We start from the raw sequence: 21,414 nt of genomic DNA on the forward strand, positions 1-21,414 counted from the left end.
TCTGATATAAGTTTTATAGATTTTTAAAAATGTTTTCTTTGATTGATTTAGTTGTGGTATAAAAACGATTTTTAAAAAAAAACCATCTGATGAACATAAGGATGTTCTCACAATAAAAATACCAAACGTTCCAACGGAAAATACTCAGCTTTGTAATACATGCTTCCAAGCTTGAAATAAATATAATATACCATCGATACGTGCAATGGTTTAAAATTTCCGGAAATGCCTGAAGATTTACCAACGTTGGATTTAATTTCAAAAAGGCTCATATCACCACGTATTCCTTTTATCCAGATTAGAAGATTGAGACATGTAAATGGTCAATATGGCATTTACGAATGTCAAATAATAAACTAATAATATGGTAAAATCACTTCCAAGGAGTGTTGATGATGATTATTGTATAAATGTCCATATAAAACGTAAAATTCATCGATCTAATTACTTAATAATAAATTATTTATTGCCATACAAATCATTACAAATATAAAATAAACAATTAGGATACGCGATGAAACAAAAGGCAAAAGGAAAAGGCTCAGCTTCACCTGACATGGAATCATGGATTTATATTTCCATGCAGCGCTGTTTTACAGCCATCCCCTCCTCCCTAAGGTGTTGAGCGGGAGTGGATGTATTGTGCCTCCCAGATTACCTACTTAAGCTATCTTTTTTTATAAAATTTAAAAAAGTGTTCTGATTACACTTGCAAGTATGTAAGTGTATGTGTGTGTGTGTTTGCGTATGTGCGTGAGTGTGAGCGTGTATTTATGTGTATTTACACGGTATTATCAACAAACGAACAATCAAAACTTGGTTGCGATTTTTTATTTCAACTCCGTTGTACACAATTTAAGATAGTAAAATTAATGATTCGTTTTTTACTGATAACCAAATTGATGACCAAATTCATTAATTATTTTCTCGTTGACGAGAGCGTGAATCTTGCTGTTTTTCTACTGATGAAATATTAGGCATAAAAGGCATGTTTTTCTCAAAATTGATTCCTTTAGAATTCTTTTTGATGTCATTTCTAATAACTACTAGATACTACTGAAACCGCTTCGGAAACAAATGGCGCTCTGAGAGAGAAGAATAGGCGCAAGAAACTCTCCCAGCATTCTTTTTTTGCGCTCTTTTCAATAAAAATATACAATATTGTACAGTCATTGCTATCGCTATAAAATAATCACAATTTAGTCCCAGGCTGTCCGATCATTTAGAATTTAGATATTCACCAGTGGAGTAATAGGATTTACGGCGGAGCCATTTGTTTTATAAAACATTTAAATTTATTTATAGATAATGCCTGAACAGGGTCTGGGACTTTATTATAGAAGTGTATACATTTACCTTTAAAGCTATTATGTATCTTATGAAGCCTACTAGAATTAGCTACAAGCAATCCCTTATTTCTAGTGTTATAATAATGAAAATCACTATTAAGAGCAAAAAGGTGACGATTTTTGTGAACGTATATTATCGTATTGTTCGATTATGAACGATGTTCATACTGCACAGGAGAATTTTCCATGTGGACTTCAGCTTGTACAGTGATGCAGATGTGAGTGATACTCCTTGCATTAATGACTTAATGAATTATGACAGTCAGACAGTCCGAACTTGTAAGTTCATCAAAGTCGTCAGTAGGTGAATTTTGTGTAGCGGAGTGTATTATGGAAGATGGTCACAAAATTGTTTTAATTTGCAATTTATATTTCTCCAAATGAAAAAATTTAAGACTTTATTTATTTTTTGAAAATAACATTAATTCCATACACAACAATTGGAGCATCATATATGGGTAAAAATGATGATAAAGTACCCATGATTTTAAGTGGAGACTTTAATATAAACTTTTGTTCAGAGACTTCTGAGCCACTGATTAAATTTTTTAATGAAGATTTAAACCTATTAATTAATCTTCTAATATTAATTCTTCCACGTACTACAAAGCTGTGGAATGAACTTCCTTGTACCTTCAAAAAAAGCGCGTACACCTTCCTTAAAGGCCAGCAACGCTCCTGGTGTTGCAAGAGATTGTGGGCGGCGGTGATAACTTAACAACAGGTGACCCGTACGCTCGTTTGTCCTCCTATTCAATAAAAATAAAAATGACTCGTCAGTTTGGCACAAGGCACCACTATTGATGGTGTATTAACAAGATACTTATGTTTCTGAAACTGTAGTTTCAACGAGACCATTTATATAATATTTTAGCTACCACAAACCTCTCGTTACTCACGTGCCTCTCGTAGTGACTGAATCACTAAGTCTACGAATATAAAATAGTTTATTTGAAATATTTATTAATATATTTAATTCATTGCCTTAATGATTAATGATTGTATATTTTTACTATGTTGTCATATTTTTACGTTAATAAAACCTTTTTTTTTAATAAAATCTTTTTGATTAATTTTAATACTATACAGAGGCGAGACAACACGTCCTGAGGATGCCTCGTGTAGAGGTGAAACACGTGTCGAATTGTTTAAACACAAATATTGGCGGAATTAACACTAAAGAAAACTCAAATCATTTGTATAATTATGGATTTCCGCAAAGTAACGCCTACATCAATATATTTTAATATTTATGGTTAATCACTACTACATTTTAGTTATTTTTTTTTCCATATGCCAAAGTATAACTTCTAACGCGTGTACATAAGTGTAAGATGACCTGTAGAGCCGAGTGGTTAGCGATCCTACCTACTAAGCTAGAGGTCCCGGGTTCGAATCCCGGTAGGTGCAAGCATTTATATGATGAATATGGATGTTTAAATGTATTTATGTATGTTTATATGTATTTGTGTATGTTTTAGTAAATATATTGTATTAAATATATCGTTGTCTTGCAACCCATAACACAGGCTATATATGCTTAATTTGGGGCAAGATAATTTGTGTAAAAAGTGTGTCAATATTATTATTATTATTATAAGTACACACACTTTTTTTTCTAAAAAAGTTCTATTACAAATCGTTGTCTTTCTGTTGTCTAGCATTCAGTGATCTTTAGACATTGCTTAGGTATATTTTAACACGAGTCGAAGCTTGTATGAGGTGTGTGTGCGTAAAGATCTTATTCATATTATGGAATATTTACATTAAATGATTACAGATAGATTACAGCTGAAAAAATTGCGTTCCGTCGCCAAGTTCAACGGGCTCGGGTTACACAATACAATTTATTGCTTTTGAAGTGTTTCAGCTTGTTTATAAAAACGAACGTCAATGCTTTTGTTATTAAACAAACTAGCGCTTTGTTAGATTACATAAACAATAGATACTGCGTAATTTAAACAAATTTCGTTTAAAGTAGGGCTGTCATGCATTTTTTATGATTTTTTTAGATTTACCTACAGATTACATTTCGATTATTACTAATGAATGTAGTAATTTTTTATAACTAAAACACACTTCAAAGTTACTAATTCGTAATAGAATAGTTACTAAAACATCATAGATAATACAAAAAAGTATTTTTAAATCGACTGCTACAGATAATTTTTACGGCAGACCGCATTTTGACGCCTTGTCGTATTTTACACAGATAAAGTTTTAAAATTAAATATTTTCATTTTTATAGTCTGTTAAATTACCTTTCTTGTGGTATATTTGTTTCTGTACACTTCAGTTTATGTTGTGCTTAACGACTTTTTAGTTAAAAACAAGCTAAACACTGTTTTGTAATAGAAAAATTCAACTGTATTGTAGACGTCATTATTGTTAGATCACTGTGTAAAACACATGTCCAAGCCATCTTTAAATTATTTGTAATAACACCATAAATTATAACTTTTATTAAAAAGTTTTTTTTACATATTCCATTTGGTACTTTACAGTTAAACGAATAGAGGATAGTAATGAGCGGTATGTTGAAGCGAAGATGACTTACATGAGTAATAAAAGTGGAATTAACTGTGATTTGAACCGGCTTGAGAAAACATATCCAGATATAAAGTGTAATGAAAGGAGAAATAGTGGAACAGTTCTCACTCAATCGAGCGACTTGAAGAGAATTAATAAAATACATCCAAAACAGTTTGATTACAGCAATATTAAAGGAACAACTTCCAATCAATCTAAAGGCTCAAAGTCTCTCTCCAGTAATGTTAGTGGTAGAAGTTTCAAAAACTCTCATCATTTAAATAAACATAAAATAATACATACCGGTGAAACACCATATTCATGCAATGTATGTGACAAGACTTTCAACCAATCTGGTGATTTGAAGAGACATGAAGCTATTCATACTGTTAACAAACCCTATTTATGTAATGTCTGTGGTGACAGTTTTGACGAATTGGTTCAATTGATTATACATTGCAAAACACATACAGATGTAAAGCATTATACATGCGATGTGTGTTGTAAGAGTTTCAGTAACTCCAGTAATTTAAGGACACATAAGAAAATACATACCCATGCAATGGAATATTCATGTAATATATGTGGCAAGAGTTTCAACCAAGCTGGTTGTTTGAAATTACACAATCGAATACACACTGGAGAAAAACCTTATTCATGCAACATCTGTGGTAAGAGTTACAATAGATCTAGTGGTTTAAAAGCACATAACGGGGTACATACCGATGAAAAGCCATTTTCATGTAAAACGTGATAAGCGGGGCGATAAAAAACTTATCAAAAAAAATCTCTCTCTCGTGATAAGTGTCTCTAACTCTCCTACTAAAAAGTTATCAGAGAAGATGATATCAACGGGAAATAACAGCAGTTCCCAACCTGATCTGTCTAAGCTTCTATTAGACGTAGTTGAACCGGTATCAAGAAATGTCTCTTTGCGAAAAAGAAAAGCACCTGATAATGACTTTTTTAGCCAACTCAACACATTTAAGATAGAAGTTCTAGATATACTAAAATAATCTAGCAGACGTCATAACGAGAGTATCACTACAATAAGTGAGAATACAACCTCCATCCGAGAACAGTTACAGAACATCAAAACCACAGCGGAACACTTATTCACTGAAAAAAAGAAATTAAAATCGGAAAAGGTAACATGAAAAAATACGGTTTAGATCAACGAAGAAAAAAATCTGAACTACAAACTGAAATCTCAGAAATAAAGACGTGCTTTCAAACAAAATTACTATTGCAATCTCAAGTAGTAAGTTCTTATAACGATGTAATAACGGAAATTCAAGTACGTGTAGAGTGAAGTAAAAATGTAGTAATATTTGGTATCCCCGAACAGAACCTGGAAAGCCGGAAAGCAAGACAAGAGGTCGATAGTTCTAAGGTAGACGAAATCTTAAAATGTATTTGCCCTGATTATATACCAAATGACAAGAAAATCCTACGTCTTGGAAAATATTCTAACTAAATAAGAAAATAATTCTAACAAGACAAGCCCTCAATATTTGCTTAATAAAACCTAGAACAAAATATGGAACAGAAATATAATGTACAAACGGGCGAAATTGTACCTATAACAACCTACCAAAAGATATTAAAGAATTACAATCATTAAATGTTTTTAAAAAAAACGTTAAAACACCACATTTTGAAGGATTTCTCATTACTTATTTTGTTAGACCGCTTCCGGCTATGACTATGAACGAGACCTTAATAAACAAATACCCTCATAGCTGTCATTATAACAAATAATAAAATAGTGTAGGTATTTCATTCATTACTGTAAATATTTATTTTATACGTTACCCACCTATTTCGTTATTAATGTATTTACCTAATTATTATTTAATGTAACTCTGTGTAAATATTGTAACTTTAAATATAACGACTTAAATTATGTATAGTATATTATAGCCGCTCAATATGTGTATCATGTTAGTTTAAGTATCTCAGTAAGTGAATTTGTATTCTTTTTGTGATAATAAATATTCTGAAAGTTACAGTCCTCTAGCATTCATCATTAAAAGTTTGTCACGAATAAATTCTCAGTGTCAACACGTCGTTTTACTGTGCTATAATCCATACAAGCAATAAACAACCTTATCCCTGTAATCATATGGTCCTATTTCGAGCCGCATCTTGTCGTCTACCTGCGTCGGATTAACGGATTGCGAGAACAAAATGACAGCGATAAGGATTCTTACAAGTTTTTATTGCAATATTAGGGCAACGCTGCCGATATTAATACAATATTTGTGCTGCAGAAGAGGTCTATTCGCGCTATTTATAACCTAGGTCCTAGAGAATCATTGAGAGCAAAATTCAAAGAAATTAACATCTTGACTGTTGCTTCTCAATATATTCTTGATAATGTAATGTATGTTCATAGGCACATAAGTGAATTTGCCAGAAACTGTCATAACCATAATGTTAACACCAGGAACAGACATAAACTGATGATGCCTACTACTCGGCTTAGTCGAGTTAGTAAGTCTTTTGTGGGGCGATGTATATGCTTTTACAACAAGATCCCAGAAAATGTTCAAAACAAAAGTTTTGCGTTATTCAAACGAATTGTTAAAAAACGTTTGTGTGGTAAAGGGTACTATAACATAAATGACTTTCTTAATGATACCACAGATTGGGAATGGAGTGACCGCCCTCAGGCTATCAAATAATAAGTTTAATTGTACAATATTACTTTGTAAACATATTTTTTCGATGAAAAAAAAATCCCGCTGAGTTTGTTAGGCCCATTCTTCTCAGGTCTGAGGCATTCATTTTGGAATGGGTGGTAATTTTTTTGACTTTCAATAAGTGATGTCACATCCTATTTTGAATTAGAAACCCTGTGACTCTATTACGATACAAAACAAGAACATTAACTAAGTGCTTATAATATTCAGTGTGTGATCGGATACGAGTAAAAATAAACTATAAGTGCTAGTTAATAGTAAACAAAGTGCAACATATTATACGGTATTATTTGTGGCCACGTGTTAAACTTTAACGTTAAATTTCGAGTTTTATAGTGTGTGAAGTTTTTCTTATGAATAATACTATGGAGGAACTTCTGGTTTACCAAGTTGAACTATTTGAAAGCTTAAAGAATGCAGCGAAGAATTACAAAAATACACCGAAAGATATAATTAAAATACCTTACTTGGAAACGAGGCTAGAAATTTTGGATGAACTTTGGACTCACTTTAAAGAAGAACACAAAGGTATTATTTTAAGTATTACCAGTGACGAGCAAAGAAAACATTCGTACTTTAAGGAGAGGACATACGAGGTGTTTCAAGAATTGTATGTGCAATATAAATCGGATTTGAAAGAGGCTGTGCAGCCCTTTCTAGATGCAGCACGACAAGGTTCAACGCCTACTTCTGAAGGTTCATTTTCCACCTACTAGGACAATTACGAAATTAAATTGCCACAAATAAAAATACCCACTTTCAGCGGGAAGTATGAGGAGTGGCAGACATTTTACTTCTCTCATTCATAAGAATACGAGACTGTCTCCAGTACAGAAGCTGCATTATTTAAAAAGTAATATTACAGATGAACCAGAAATGATACTTCGCAATTACACTACGACGGATGCAAACTACGGTGACGCTTGGATAGGAGTACAACGCTATAACAACAAGAGATATAATTGCAACGCTATTTTGAGAGTTCTTTTCACACAAAAATCTTTACATGCTGAGTCGGCAAGTAGTATAAAACATCGGGTAGACACTACTTCGACGTGTTTAAAGGCTTTAAAGAACTTAGACGTGGAGATCGATAAATGGGATTTGATTATAAACTATCTAGTCGTGTCCAAGCTGGATCCAGAATCACTGAAGCTGTGGGAACAACAAGTGAGTGTAAGCAAAAGCGATCTTCCCACATGGCAAGATTTGAGAAATTTTCTAGAATCTAGATTCAGATCTTTAGAGATGAGACAAAAATGTCGCATTCGAAACCGGTACCTAAACCTAAGGCTTTTCACGCGAATGTTACAAAGGATGGAAAAGAGCGTGAAGTTAAATGTATATTATGTGGAAGCGATCATTACATCTACCATTGCAAAACATTCGCCGATATGTCTACGACAGAGAGACAGGAGAGTGTGAAAAAGAATAAGCTCTTCTTTAACTGCCTTGCGCCATCACACTCAGTGAACAAATGTCGACAGTCAGCGTGCTGCAAAAGGTGTGGACGTCGGCATCACTCGCTTCTGCACTTTGAGCGATTGCAAACTGCTGAGAAGTCTAACGAGGGGACATACATGGCTACAGGTACCGTTCGTGAAGCATCGGTAAGTAAATCTACTCCCCTGTCTAATGACGCACATAATATTGTATCCAATTTTTCAAGTGAACATATACAAACGAATACTGTGTTATTAGCTACTGCTAAAGTGTTAGTTACTAGTAAGAATGGTTGTAAACATATTATTAGGGCCTTGTTAGACCAAGGGTCACAAGCGTCATTTATATCTGATGCAACTGTTGAGATACTAAAACTACAACGTCAATCAGTGAGTGGTTGGGTGTCTTTGAATAGGAGGACAAACGAGCGTACGGGTCACCTGGTGTTAAGTGATCACCGCCGCCCACTTTCTCTTGCAACACCAGAGGCATCACAAGAGCGTTGCCGGCCTTTAAGGAAGGTGTACGCGCTTTTTTTGAAGGTACCCATGTCGTATCGTCCCGGAAACACCGCACAAGGAAGCTCATTCCACAGCTTTGTAGTACGAGGGAGAAAGCTCCTTGAAAACCGCACTGTGGAGGACCGGCACACATCCAGATGGTGGGGATGAAATCCTAACTTGTGGCGTGTCGTGCGAAGGTGGAATTCGGCGGCAGGAATCAGGTTAAACAGCTCTTCGGAACACTCCCCGTGATAAATGCGGTAGAAGACTCACAATGAAGCGACGTCCACGACAATTCGAGCTGCTCTACGTTACACGCAATATTCAGTCAAATTGACACACATACACAAAATACCAATTTAGCCACGTTTATAACTTGACAAAAGCTATCATACAAAGATGTCTAAGTCTAAAACACAAGTTTTTAACTCAGGGAACTTAAATTTTTAATAACCGAAAACTAAAGCGAAATTCAAATTGTTTTGGCTCCAAAACGAAAACAATTCTATAACGATCTATTGTACAGTCATATCGAATATGGTAGCATTATATGGAACCATTATAATATATAAAAAGATCATTCACACGACATCTTGCATACATTAGTACTGGTTTCTCTTACACTAATCTAGTATCGTATTGTAGTGCCAGATAATCTGCCATCGGCGTTACACTATGAATGAGTTATTCATTTGCAGAGGGACTGGATACATTTTGTGTAACTCTCTCTGTTGACTGAGGAATTTGAAGTCAGAAATGAAAAAAAAGTCGTGTTCATGCGAGCTTTTACTCTGAGTATTCTTTAAATATCATATAAAAAGAGATTGTGGCTAAGTGGCAATGAGAAATGTTTTGAACTCTGCAAATGAAATTAAATTCGCTACGAAATTGAGATGAATTCAAAAGATGGAAATTGAAATGGTGTAGTTTTGTTATTGTGTCTAATTAATATTCTTGAATATTCATTAAATTAAAATGTGTTAACAATTTTTTATAATTGATGTCCCTATAAATAATTTATTCAAGAGTTGAACAACATAAAATTTCCATGCGTATTCGAACTTCGGTGGGCTCAGTTAAAGAGCGCTCGGGTGGAACCCGAGAGGTCGTGGTTTCGAGTCCCTTATCGTTCATAAATTTTGGTTACAAATTTAATTTGTAAATATGTATATGTTGTTTGCTATGATGCTTAATAACATAAACTCATTGGGTAACTGTTTATCTTGCAACAACAATTTCGGTGGTTGCGTTATCTAAGACAGTCATAGATGTTTCTATGCGTAATAAAAAGTTATTTTCAACTTCAATTGATTATTTTGTTTTGCTTCCATAGCGACAGTAAGGATGGGTTGTATCATATTAGCTGTTATAGTTAAGGTTTAAGTCAAATTTAAGGTTAACAGTAAAGCTGACTTTAACATAGACTGCGGAATGTGTTGTAACATCCTTGGCTAATTAAAGTTAAAAAGTGAAATATCGAACATTTATTTGAAACTTTTGACAGGTCGCTATTTAAGTATTTATTTTTTGTCAAAGATGGACGGTAACGGGTAATTACGGTTAACAATTATGACGTCATCTAACAGTTGTCAAATGGTGCAATACATTTTTTGCTTAACCGGTACTCGAAAATGTTTGTTATTGCTCAAGTTTGAACCAACCCAGCCTAAGTGATTTTAAATTTAAGTATTTCACTTTGATACGGTTTAGCTCAGCGTTTATCAAGGATGCCGAATTAACTATTTGCGACGTTACCGACTCTGTTGATAAATCCTCGGCGTTTGCGCGTACGACTTTGAAAATTATGTTTCTGTAATAAGCTGTTGTATTACTCTAGTTCGGCGACTCTATGGTTTGTTGCATTATGATATCGCAATGTCAATTGTGAAAATTTACAGTACTACTCAACCGCAGAGACATTGAAATCGCCAAGGACATCAAGTCATTAGTGTGTATATAATATATGTATATAATCTATTATAGTGTAGTGTGTTTATGTGTAACTGAACCTACAATAAATAACATCAATAATTAAATTAAACGTCTAATATCTAACCTTTAGCGTAAAAACCTTCGTAGCATTATGTATCGCAGTAAATATATATCGTGCATATTAGCCGTAATAGCGCATACTGATAGATTCGTTCTTAAATGAACATAATTATTGAAGTAAAACTTCTTTAGGCGCGACTTGTTGGTAACTCAGAATTTTTCTGACAGAAGTAACGCTAAATAAGTCAAACGAAAGAATTTTTTAATATTTCAAATTGTTCAGTAATAATTTTTAATAATCTCCAGGTGTATAATTTGTTTATTTATTACTACATTTGCAATAAATAATATATAAGTTTTTAGAAATTTTCTGACATTTGCGACATTCGCTAATTTGTTTTTGGTGTCTTCGCTCATTATTAGGACAGGCAAAGGGTTCGACCCCATACAGCCATATTTAGCAATATTCAATAACAACATCATATTGATATGGGCTAATAATAATTTAGCCTACAATTTCTTATTATTAATTATTTTATTACAGTGAAAATTTTAAAATGTGCGAATAGTAGTATTAAATTATAAATAGAATACAAAATGAAAATAATAATCTGTGTGTACGCGGAAGTCCCAGGTGTATTAAATCGGTTCTACCTATTCCGAAGTTTTCTTTTGAATGTACAGTAGTCGTGCGTCAGCGATGTGTAGGTACCCAATAGGCAAGTATGAGTAGATCGAAGTGTTCACTGTGCATTTACTAATAATTTATCAATGGATTATGAGAAAACTGAATCTTATTAGGGAACACCTAAAGTAGCTATTTCTTTAAAAGGTGTTACTCACTGAAACTTACTTTACTGTATTTTGAGATCTGTTGCTGCGTGAGAGCCATGCGGAAACGCGTATTCGAAATTTACTGTAATCTTCAATATGTACTTTCAAATCCTAATGAAAAAATAAGCCAACAAAAAACCTGATTGTAAGTACTATATATATATATATATATAATGTAATATAACGTAACGTAATTAAAACTAATTAATATGAATAATACACCCATCACGATAAAAATGATTACCTTTAATTGTAAAAATATCAAGACGTCGATGCAACACATACGGGATTTGTGTGGAGAAGCGGATCTAGTCGCCCTACAGGAGACCTGGCTCTTGCCACATGACCTTGGAATGTTGGATACCATTGATAAAGATTTTAGTTGCATGGCTAGGTCCTCGGTAGACCTCTCTGCGGGGGTCGTGAGGGGCCCGCCCTACGGCGGACTCGCGCTGCTCTGGAGAAAGTCCAAGTTTCCTAATGTTTCTATTGTGAACTGCTCTAGTGATAGGATGATAGCTATTCGAGTGGTCAATGGCGCAGTCATTTATGGTATTTAGTGTGTACGTACGAACTGATAAGCAAGACAACGTTCCCGAATTTACAGATTGTTTGGCGCAGATGAGTGCCATCATTGAGGAAAATGACATTCCACTAGTTTATATTTTAGGTGATTATAATGCCCACCCTAGTGCCAAGTTTGGATATCAATTATTGACTTTTTGTGATGAGCAAGAACTTTTATGTGCGGACATTGACGTGTTAGGTATATACTCAGACACACATACATTTGTCAGTGACGCGCACGGTTCTCGTAGGTGGTTGGACCATTGCGTGACGACTCAGGCGGCGCGTGACACTATTGTGTCTGTCAGTGTTATGTACGGTGTGTACACATCAGACCACCTACCACTGTGCGTGGAGTGTAAGATTGATCCCTGTTTTAGTATAAAATCAGTCGAGAGCCGGGCACTGCCCGCTAATAATTATAAGATACGTTGGGGGAATAGAAATGTTAGTCAAATAGATAGTTATTACGAATATTGTAAGTGTGAACTTGAGAGGGTGAGTATGAATGAATGTGTAAATTGTATAAATGAGTGTAGTAGTTGTGTAAGTAGCAATAGCGACGACTGTTTTAAAAGTATTGACGAATATTACGATAGGATTATTAACGTTTTACAAGTAGGTGCCGTAAAATGTTCAGATGTGCGCCCTATAAATAAAAATCGGAAGCCTGTAACCGGATGGAACCTCCATGTCAAGGGAAGTCATCAAGCGGCTCGGCTTTCTTATGAATGCTGGTTCGTGACTGGCAGGCCGTCCACGGGCGACATATATGAAAGGATGGTAGATAGTAGAAAGGTATTTAAAAATAAAGTGAAATGGTGTGTTCGTAATGAGGAAATGATTAAGATGGACATTTTGGCTATGTATAGAAGAGAAAAAAAAATCCCAAATTTTTGGAATGCAACAAAAAAATTGCAACACAAACATAGTCTACCTGTATTTGTGGATGGCTTGCAGAAGCCCAGAGAAATAGCAGAACTATTCGCCTCGAAGTTCAAAATTCACTCGATGCCAGCACAAAGCCCGGAGATGGTAACTTTCCCTGTTGTTCCTGCGAAACCTGTAGTACAGTTCACAGTCGACGATGTAGCCAAGGCAATTCGAGGAATGAAGCGGGGCAAGTCTCCAGGCCATGACGATCTTAGTATAGAGCACATTCTATATGTGGGTGAGGTCCTGTGGTCTAAGCTATGTGTGCTTTACAATTTATGTGTGAAGCATGCATACCTACCTAATCCTCTCATGAAAACAGTTGTTGTGCCAATCGTTAAGTGCAAAACAGGAGACTTGGGCTCGTCTAACAACTATAGGCCTATTTCTCTGGGCACCGTAGTGGGCAAGTTGTTTGAGCGGCTGTTGCAGCCCGAACTACTGCAGAAAGTGTGTATAGATGAGGCACAGTTTGGATTCCGTCCCGGCGTCTCAACAGACTCAGCCATCGTCAGCCTCAAGCACACAGTTGACTATTATGTGAGCCGTAACACGTCTGTTTATGCTTGCTTTCTGGATCTGAGCCGCGCTTTTGATCTAGTGAATTATGAAATCCTCTGGAGCAAATTGCGCGCCTCAGGTGTTCCTGAATCAGTGGTAGAGGTGATGAGATACTGGTACGGGGGACAAACGAATCATGTGAGGTGGGGCGACACGACCTCTGATGCCTATAGGTCAGAATGCGGGGTTCGTCAGGGTGGACTAACCTCTCCGGACCTTTTTAACGTGTACGTTAACGACCTGATAGGCGGGCTGAGGAGCACTGAAGTCGGCTGCCATATCGATGGTGTTTGCTTTAACAACCTGAGCTATGCGGACGATATGGTGCTCCTTAGCCCGTCGATCAAAGGACTCAGAAAGTTATTGTCAGTCTGTGAGAGTTATGTCAACTCTCACGGACTGAAGTACAATGTCACGAAGACGAAAATGCTTGTTTTCAAAGCGGAAAAGGGTCCGGAGAGAGTTCCCGAAGTGTATTTGAATGGAACAGAGGTTCGGGTTGTTGAGCAGTTCAAATACCTTGGACACATTGTCACTGACGATCGCAAGGACGATCTCGACATGGAGCGGGAAAGGCGGTCATTGTCGGTTCGGTGCAACATGCTCGCGCGCAGATTTGCTAAATGCAGTGATGAAGTGAAGGGCACCCTCTTCAGGGCATACTGCCAGTGTTTCTATACCTGCCAGTTATGGTACCGATACAAGAGGGCGTCCTTCAGCACCATAAGGGTGCAATATAATGATGCATATCGCATTCTTATGAAGTTACCGCGGTACTGCAGCGCGTCGGGCATGTTTGCCGAGGCGGGAATGCCCGATTTCTTTGCTGTCATCAGAGCTCGTATATCTTCCTTCTGGGAAAGATTGCGTAGCTCGTGTAACAGCATCCTCCAGGTGGTGGGCCAGGAACTGCGTAGTCCAATGATAGCCCATTGGCTCTCGACACATCGGGAAGAAAATAGCTTTGGAGACAAAGCTGTTTTCTTTTTGTTTTTAACTGACTGAGATAAATAATTAATGAAAATAAATTTGTAATTGTATTGTATTGTATACTATTTCATTTGTACGTATACTATTTGTATTGAATTTGTATATTATTTTATTTGTACGACTCAATATTGTGTATGGGATTGTATGCCTGCAATAAAGAATTATATTAATATTATATTATATATTAATATTTCGCGGAGAATAATTATACTGAGCGGCATCGCAGTTGCGCTTGTCACTTTGAGACCTATTTAGATGTAAAGTTTCATTAGCCTAGCACCTTTGAGACCTATTTAGATATAAAGTCTCATCAACCCAGTACCTTTGAGACCTATTTAGATGTAAAGTTTCATAAGCCCAGTACTTTCATGACTTCAAAACCGAAATACAATAAGGCTGTTTCGACGTTTCAAAATATCTTAATCTAACAAAATATTCTTACATCATTTATAGTTTCATCATTTTAAATTATATTTTATATAAATTATGTAAAGTGATGCACCAAAATTACTCAAACTTCTTGACTTACTCGTGTAAGCTAAAAATAGAAAACGAAGAGATCAATCTTAAAAAAGTAACTCAAACGAGTTACGAATACAGTACATGTATCAATTCGCATACACTGTTAATAAATAAAGGTAGGTAGTATGCGAGCAATTATATTTTTTAAACAAAAAACTTAAAATGGTATATCATCAATATAAAAATAAAGATCCCGAAGACAGGACCGAACAGGAATCACAAGCAGCCCCCATTTACGTGCCTGGCGCGTGGACCAGTCATCGTTTTCGTCGCACGTAGCTTAGATAAGATAACGACCCGCCCCACGATGCCATGAACAGTGCCGCTTAAGTGAGGATGACAAGCCCTGACTCGGATTTGGTCAAACAGCTATTCGGTACACTCCCCGTAATAAATACAGTAGAAGACTGGATCTTCGTCGAGTCGACCATGCACGGACCTGCGGCTTAAAGCTGAAAAAGGCTTCGCCCTTGCCTCCTATTGATGATCCTAAGAGTGGGGGATTGCAATTGGACCATGATTCTGAATATATTGGACGATTGCACGGAAAGTTTCGAAAAAAATAATTGCAGATTTTTTTACAATAAAAATGCAGCAATGCTATCCATTTTTTGATACTCTCTTAAATTATAAAAAAAAGCAGAAATTTATTTCGCCGCAACAACATTAGAAACACTGTACACTTGGCTATGAAAAAAATGCAATGCAATCCATTTTTAATAGTTTTTTTTTATCTTTATTAATCGTCCCTTTAATTTATAAATAACAAAAAGCAGAAATTTATTTCGCCGCAACAGCATTAGAAACGTTGTACAAGTGTCAGATTCTTTAGAATAAAAATGCAATGCAATTCATTTTTTAACAGTTTCTTTATCTTTATTAATAGTTCCCTTAAATTATAAAAAACAAAAAGCAGAAATATATTTCACCGCAACAACATTAGAAACATTATACAGTTCGCAGATTTTTTAGAAGAAAAATGCAATGCAATCCATTTTTTAATAGGTTTTTATCTTTATTAATAGTCCCATAACTTATGAAAAAAAAAACAAAAAGCCCAAATATTTAAAGCATTAGAAATATTGTACAAGTGGCATTGACTCATGATGTTGGTACTGTACATTGCATTACAAAGCGGGCTTAAAATTCTACAAAAATTTTAGATTTATTTCCTGCAACTGCAGAACTTTAATGCTAAAATATATAAACATGATATATAATCATGTTTATAGAGATATGTTTATGAGAAATAGATAGACATGATTAATTTCGAGGTTGTCTGGTACACCCGGTCTATAAGTGTCCGCATCATGCCTTTATTTGAGTTCCAGTGACGCATAAGTACCACTGTATTGGGCATTTCCATTGAAGCAGGAATTAAGTAAGTTAAATAAGTATTTAACACATTCACCGCTAACCTCAGAAAGGGAACTCATTGCAGGGCGGCAATTGTTCGCGCTGTGTGTTTCCCGCACCACTGCTTACGATGTCGTATATGTCCTCGACAATCGTGCGTTCAACACACGTACCGCATAATATTTGTGATCTTTTATACTATAGAGAGTGCTCTTTGCGAGTTCATCTAACGTCACAGGCGATTATTTCATTTAATATTAATTTTTTTCTTTCTTTTGTGTGTACATATTCATTTACTATACATAAAACTATTTGTAGTAGCGTTGTTCGCGGAATTTTATAAACATAAATTACCTACTAAATTAGATTAAATAAAATAAATGCCATAAGGTACATTCTACCTACTTCTTTCAATACAGGTTGTTTAGGTACAGAGTATGCGCATATACTAAATGCTACAAATTTGGTTTTTTTTAATGTACTGATGTGAAGTTGGGCGGTTAAAGGGTTAATAACTTTTGTAACTCTTGTGGTGCTCCCAGCTCTCGGTACAAATACATGAAAAATTAATTACCTACAGCAAAAAGGGATATGCAAACTTAACTTTTACGAGGTCTTACCTTTACCTTTGAAATTATAAGTCAGTTAAACAAAAATTCTAATAGAATAAGTATTTATTATAAAATATTAAAAATAAGAGATAGTGAGATTGAAGTTTGTACAAACGAAATATGGGATCAGTTCTGGTATTACAGTTTATTAACTAAGTTGATGAACATATCAAAATCGTTTACGTCTTAAAAGACATTTGAGTACTAAATAATTATGTAACCTTGATGATTGCTTAACTAATTAATATTTAAAAAATATAAGTAATCTATGATCTAACTTACAAGTTAAACAACAAGTACCACAGGCGATTGGTGACAAACATATAAACAGATCTTAACCTGACTCTGAATTTTCCACTCTCCTCTAAAAACTAACTATCCATCCATATGTGTTTCTAAATGTTTAACGAAAGTATTTCTATGCTGAAATCTAAGTGGACAACTGTTACAAGAATATCGTTTCTCACCGGTATGTACTCTATTATGTTTCCTCAAATTACCCGATTCAGTAAAACTCTTGCCGCAAACATTGCATGAATAGGGTTTTTCGCCTGTATGTATTCTATTATGTTTATTCAAACGGCCGACTTCAGTAAAACTTTTACCACATACGTTGCATGAAAAGGGTTTATCTCCGGTATGTGTTCTATTATGTTTTGTCAAGTCACTAGCAGAGCAGAACCTCTTATCACATAAATTGCAGGAATAGGGTTTGACATCGGATTTTTTTCTACGTGTTTTTTCACCAGTGTGTAATTTATTATGTGACGTCAAATGACTAGATTCAATAAACGTCTTACCACATACATTGCATGAATAGGGTCGTTCACCGGTATGTATTCTATAATGTTTATTCAATGAACAAGAGTGTCGGAAAATTTTACCGCACATATTGCACGAATAGGGTTTGTTATCAGTGCGTGCATTTTCACCAGTATGTGTTTTGTTATGTTTCTTCAGATGACCAGATTCGATAAATCTCTTACCGCAAGTATTGCATGAATAGGGTCTTTCACCAGTATGTATTCTATAATGTTTCCTTAAAGCACCAGATAGTTTGAAACTCTTACCGCAAACATCGCAAGAATGGGGTCTTTCACCTTTATGTATTTTTTTCTTTCCCTTTAAAACACCGGATTGATTAGACGTTTTTTCGCTAGCACTACTGTGAGATATTTCATCTGCATTAACTGTATTTTGTCCCTTTGAACTTCCAGACACATCAGACGATTTTGTTTCATTAATATTATTGGAATGAGACTTCTTATCTGGATGTCTTCTCTGTGGTCTCTTTAAATTACCAGATTGATTTAACTTTATTTCACTCTTATCACATGGGTTGCTCAGTTCTATGGTAATATAATCACGCAGCTCATTACTAGCTTCATCTCGTGTCACTGTAAAATACAAAGTTTCATGTATGAAAAAAGTAATGTACGCACAAGATGAGTACAACTTTAAACAGAGGTTAATAAAACTTTTCTAATTTTATTTTGTGCCTGACATCAACCTAGGACTTACTTTAACTTAGCCACGCAACAGTAGGTACAACAAATTATTTCAGTCATAGTTTACGGCAGGCGGAATTTCTCCGGGCTATGTACCTCCAGTGAGGTTGTACGGTGCAGAGCTGGTGAGGGTGCACAAGTTAACATACCTGGGTCATGTGGTTACAGCAGACATGAAGGATAATTGTGACATTGATAGGGAGCGCAGAGCGTTGGCGGTTAGAGGGAATATGTTGGCTCGCAGATTTGCACGTTGCACAAAAGATGTAAAGATCACGCTATTCAAGTCATTCTGTCAGAGCTTTTACACGTGCAGTCTGTGGGTTGACTATACCCAAAAATCTATTAATGCTCTCCGTGTCCAATATAATAACATCTTCAGGATAATGTTGGGACTGCCTCGGTATTGTAGCGCGTCCGGTATGTTTGTGGACAACCGTGTCGATGGTTTTTCCGCAATCATACGGAAAAGAATCGCCTCCGTCAAAAATAGGTTGGAGAGGAGTCCCAATATTATTTTGAAGGTGATAGCCGACAGACAGGACAGCGCATTCAAAGCGCACTGGATGTCTGCTTTAGTTTATAAGTTTATTATATCAACTAATATAGAATAAGTTTGTTACTAACATATATGTAATTAATTATTGTATTTCCTAACATAGGTTAAGACTATTTCACTAACATTTATAGATGGACCTTTTGTTGTCTTAAATAAATAGTAAATAGTCAGTCAAGTAAAAGTGTAAAAACGATACTATAAAAGTATTTATAGCCATATATGACTATTTGACGGAGAAAAATTGTGTAACTAGTATCTCCCGTAACCGCACACACACTAGCATAACGGTGCTTCACTTGCTAATATCACGGCGCGGTGTCCTTCTTTTTTTCTCGTCCGTGGGGCGATCATCCCGAAGAGATGAATGGTACTAATTTGACCAAAACATGTCAGTCAAGACAATATTAGATATTGCTTTCGAAGTGCTTTTAGGTACATTTTTTTTTATATTGAAAACAACAACAATAAAAACCCTCATGTTTAAAGCATAATTAGAAATGAAGGGCAATCATCCTGAAGAGATAATTGGTACAAATTTCGCCAAAATATGGGAAAGGAAAGGTTCTAACCTAACCTAACAATAATGTTACCAATTAACACTATAACTATAACGGCCATTACTCTTACCGCAATCATAGTTGTGAGAAAAATATGGAATTGTAACGTTTTATCAAACAGAACTGTAATCCGTTCTACTTCATGACCTAATGCCTAATGCTAATATATATTGTATATTTTTACTATTAACTTTATTTATATCATAAAATAATAAATTGTTTGTAGGATCATGATCCTAACTTCCATGTATATGTGGTCGTCCGGCTGAGTACCTGCGGCTAGCATAATGCTAATATAACCTGATCCACTTTGAAATTAATTACTTATTTCGCGTGCGATCGCCCGGGCTGCCAGGCCGTCTAGATAACTGGTTTTGTTTGTTTATAATCCAATTCATTAGAGACAATAACTTCATTGCAATAACTTTTAGTTTTCAATCTTGGTTTGTATAACTTGCAATGAGCGATTCTCTCCTAACACAGATTATCTAAATCTACCAGGAGAGTTTCGTATGTGATTGTAAATGACTGTGTACAAATAATGAAATTTTGATTTTTTTGATTATTTTTGACGTTGCCAAAGACAAAATGAGAACTTGTACATAGAAGTATAATATAACACCGAAACGGTTTGAAAAACCTGGAAGTTATCGGCCGCCATCTTTCTGGGTGAAACATATTAAGATAATAAATATTCAAACTCCGTTATAAACACTTGATATTGGGCCATAAACTACAAAAAGGGGTGGCCAGCGAAATGCTCATCTACCTGGAAGAATATCTTGAAACCAATATGGACGTGTTGCTTTCCATTAAATTTTTTACATGATTGAGATATTAGTTTGCGAGCAATTCCAATATCTCAATACTGAAAAGAATAATAAACATGATTTTAATAATAGCTGATGTGACATGAAATTATCTACACCAAAATACACTTTTATTTAGGGAATAAAATCTGTTAAGGAGGTTTCTAATAATACACAAAACTTTCGTGAAAGTCTGCAAAGGCATCGAAATTGACAACTCCTATGTATCAAAAGAGGATATAAAGGAAAAATGATACAATGCTTGTCCTGACTGGAAGAATCAATGGATTTTCTAAGTGTATTCAACTGTTGAAGGCAATGCAAATGGGGCGAACACTATAGTCAGGTGACATATATATTTTGTACAGATTAATCATACCATTGCTATGTTTGGCATCTTCATTCATTAATCTTATTACGTTCTCTCTGAGCCGGTTACTACAGATGTCCGGTTCTTCTTGATCATTAAATTCCGTCGGCTTGTCTGTGGACAAATACGAAAATTTCAATTACTAATATATATATATATATATAGTATACTAGCTGACCCGACAGACGTTGTTCTGTAAATCTAATATATAAAATTCTCATGTCACGGTGTTTGTAGTTAAACTCCTTCGAAACGGCTTGACCGATTCTTATGAAATTTTGAGTGCATATTGGTTAGGTCTGAGAATCGGACATCTATTTCATCCCCCTAAATGTTAAGGGGGTCCACGCCAATTTTTTTTTTATTTTGACATTTTTTTTAAATTTGTTTGATTATGAGTCAGCATTAAAAAATACATACAACTTCAAATTTTCACCCACCTACGATCAACAGTTACTCTTGTATCGCGATTTCAATATCGGCAATACAACGTTTGCTGGGTCAGCTAGTAATAAATAAAATGCTATTTTTTATTATTATTTTTCATATATTAAGAGTATGCACACTGCAATAAACTGAAAAAAAGCAATTGTGTGGCTTTATGAAACCACAATGCAAGTTAATTATTTTTTTTTCACAAAATAAGATGTAGTATAATAATCGAAAGAAACAAAACAAATTAATATACTATATAGCCTAGTTGACGACCTGTATAG

The 21,414-nt window shown here is 35.1% G+C and overlaps 1 protein-coding gene across 1 annotated transcript; it reads right to left on the bottom strand.

The window, feature by feature from the left end:
* Window positions 1-16,940: 16,940 nt before the first annotated feature.
* LOC126974311 (zinc finger protein 239-like) lies at window positions 16,941-18,561 on the bottom strand. Its single transcript, XM_050821773.1, has 2 exons — window positions 18,553-18,561; window positions 16,941-18,377 (listed from the first exon to the last, which is right to left on the bottom strand). The coding sequence occupies exons 1-2, from the start codon at window positions 18,559-18,561 to the stop codon at window positions 17,271-17,273; spliced, it is 1,116 nt and encodes a 371-aa protein (XP_050677730.1). The 3' UTR covers window positions 16,941-17,270.
* Between the last annotated feature and the right edge of the window lie 2,853 nt (window positions 18,562-21,414).

Source organism: Leptidea sinapis, chromosome 2 (assembly GCF_905404315.1).
Source record: "Leptidea sinapis chromosome 2, ilLepSina1.1, whole genome shotgun sequence".
NCBI lineage: Eukaryota > Metazoa > Arthropoda > Insecta > Lepidoptera > Pieridae > Leptidea > Leptidea sinapis.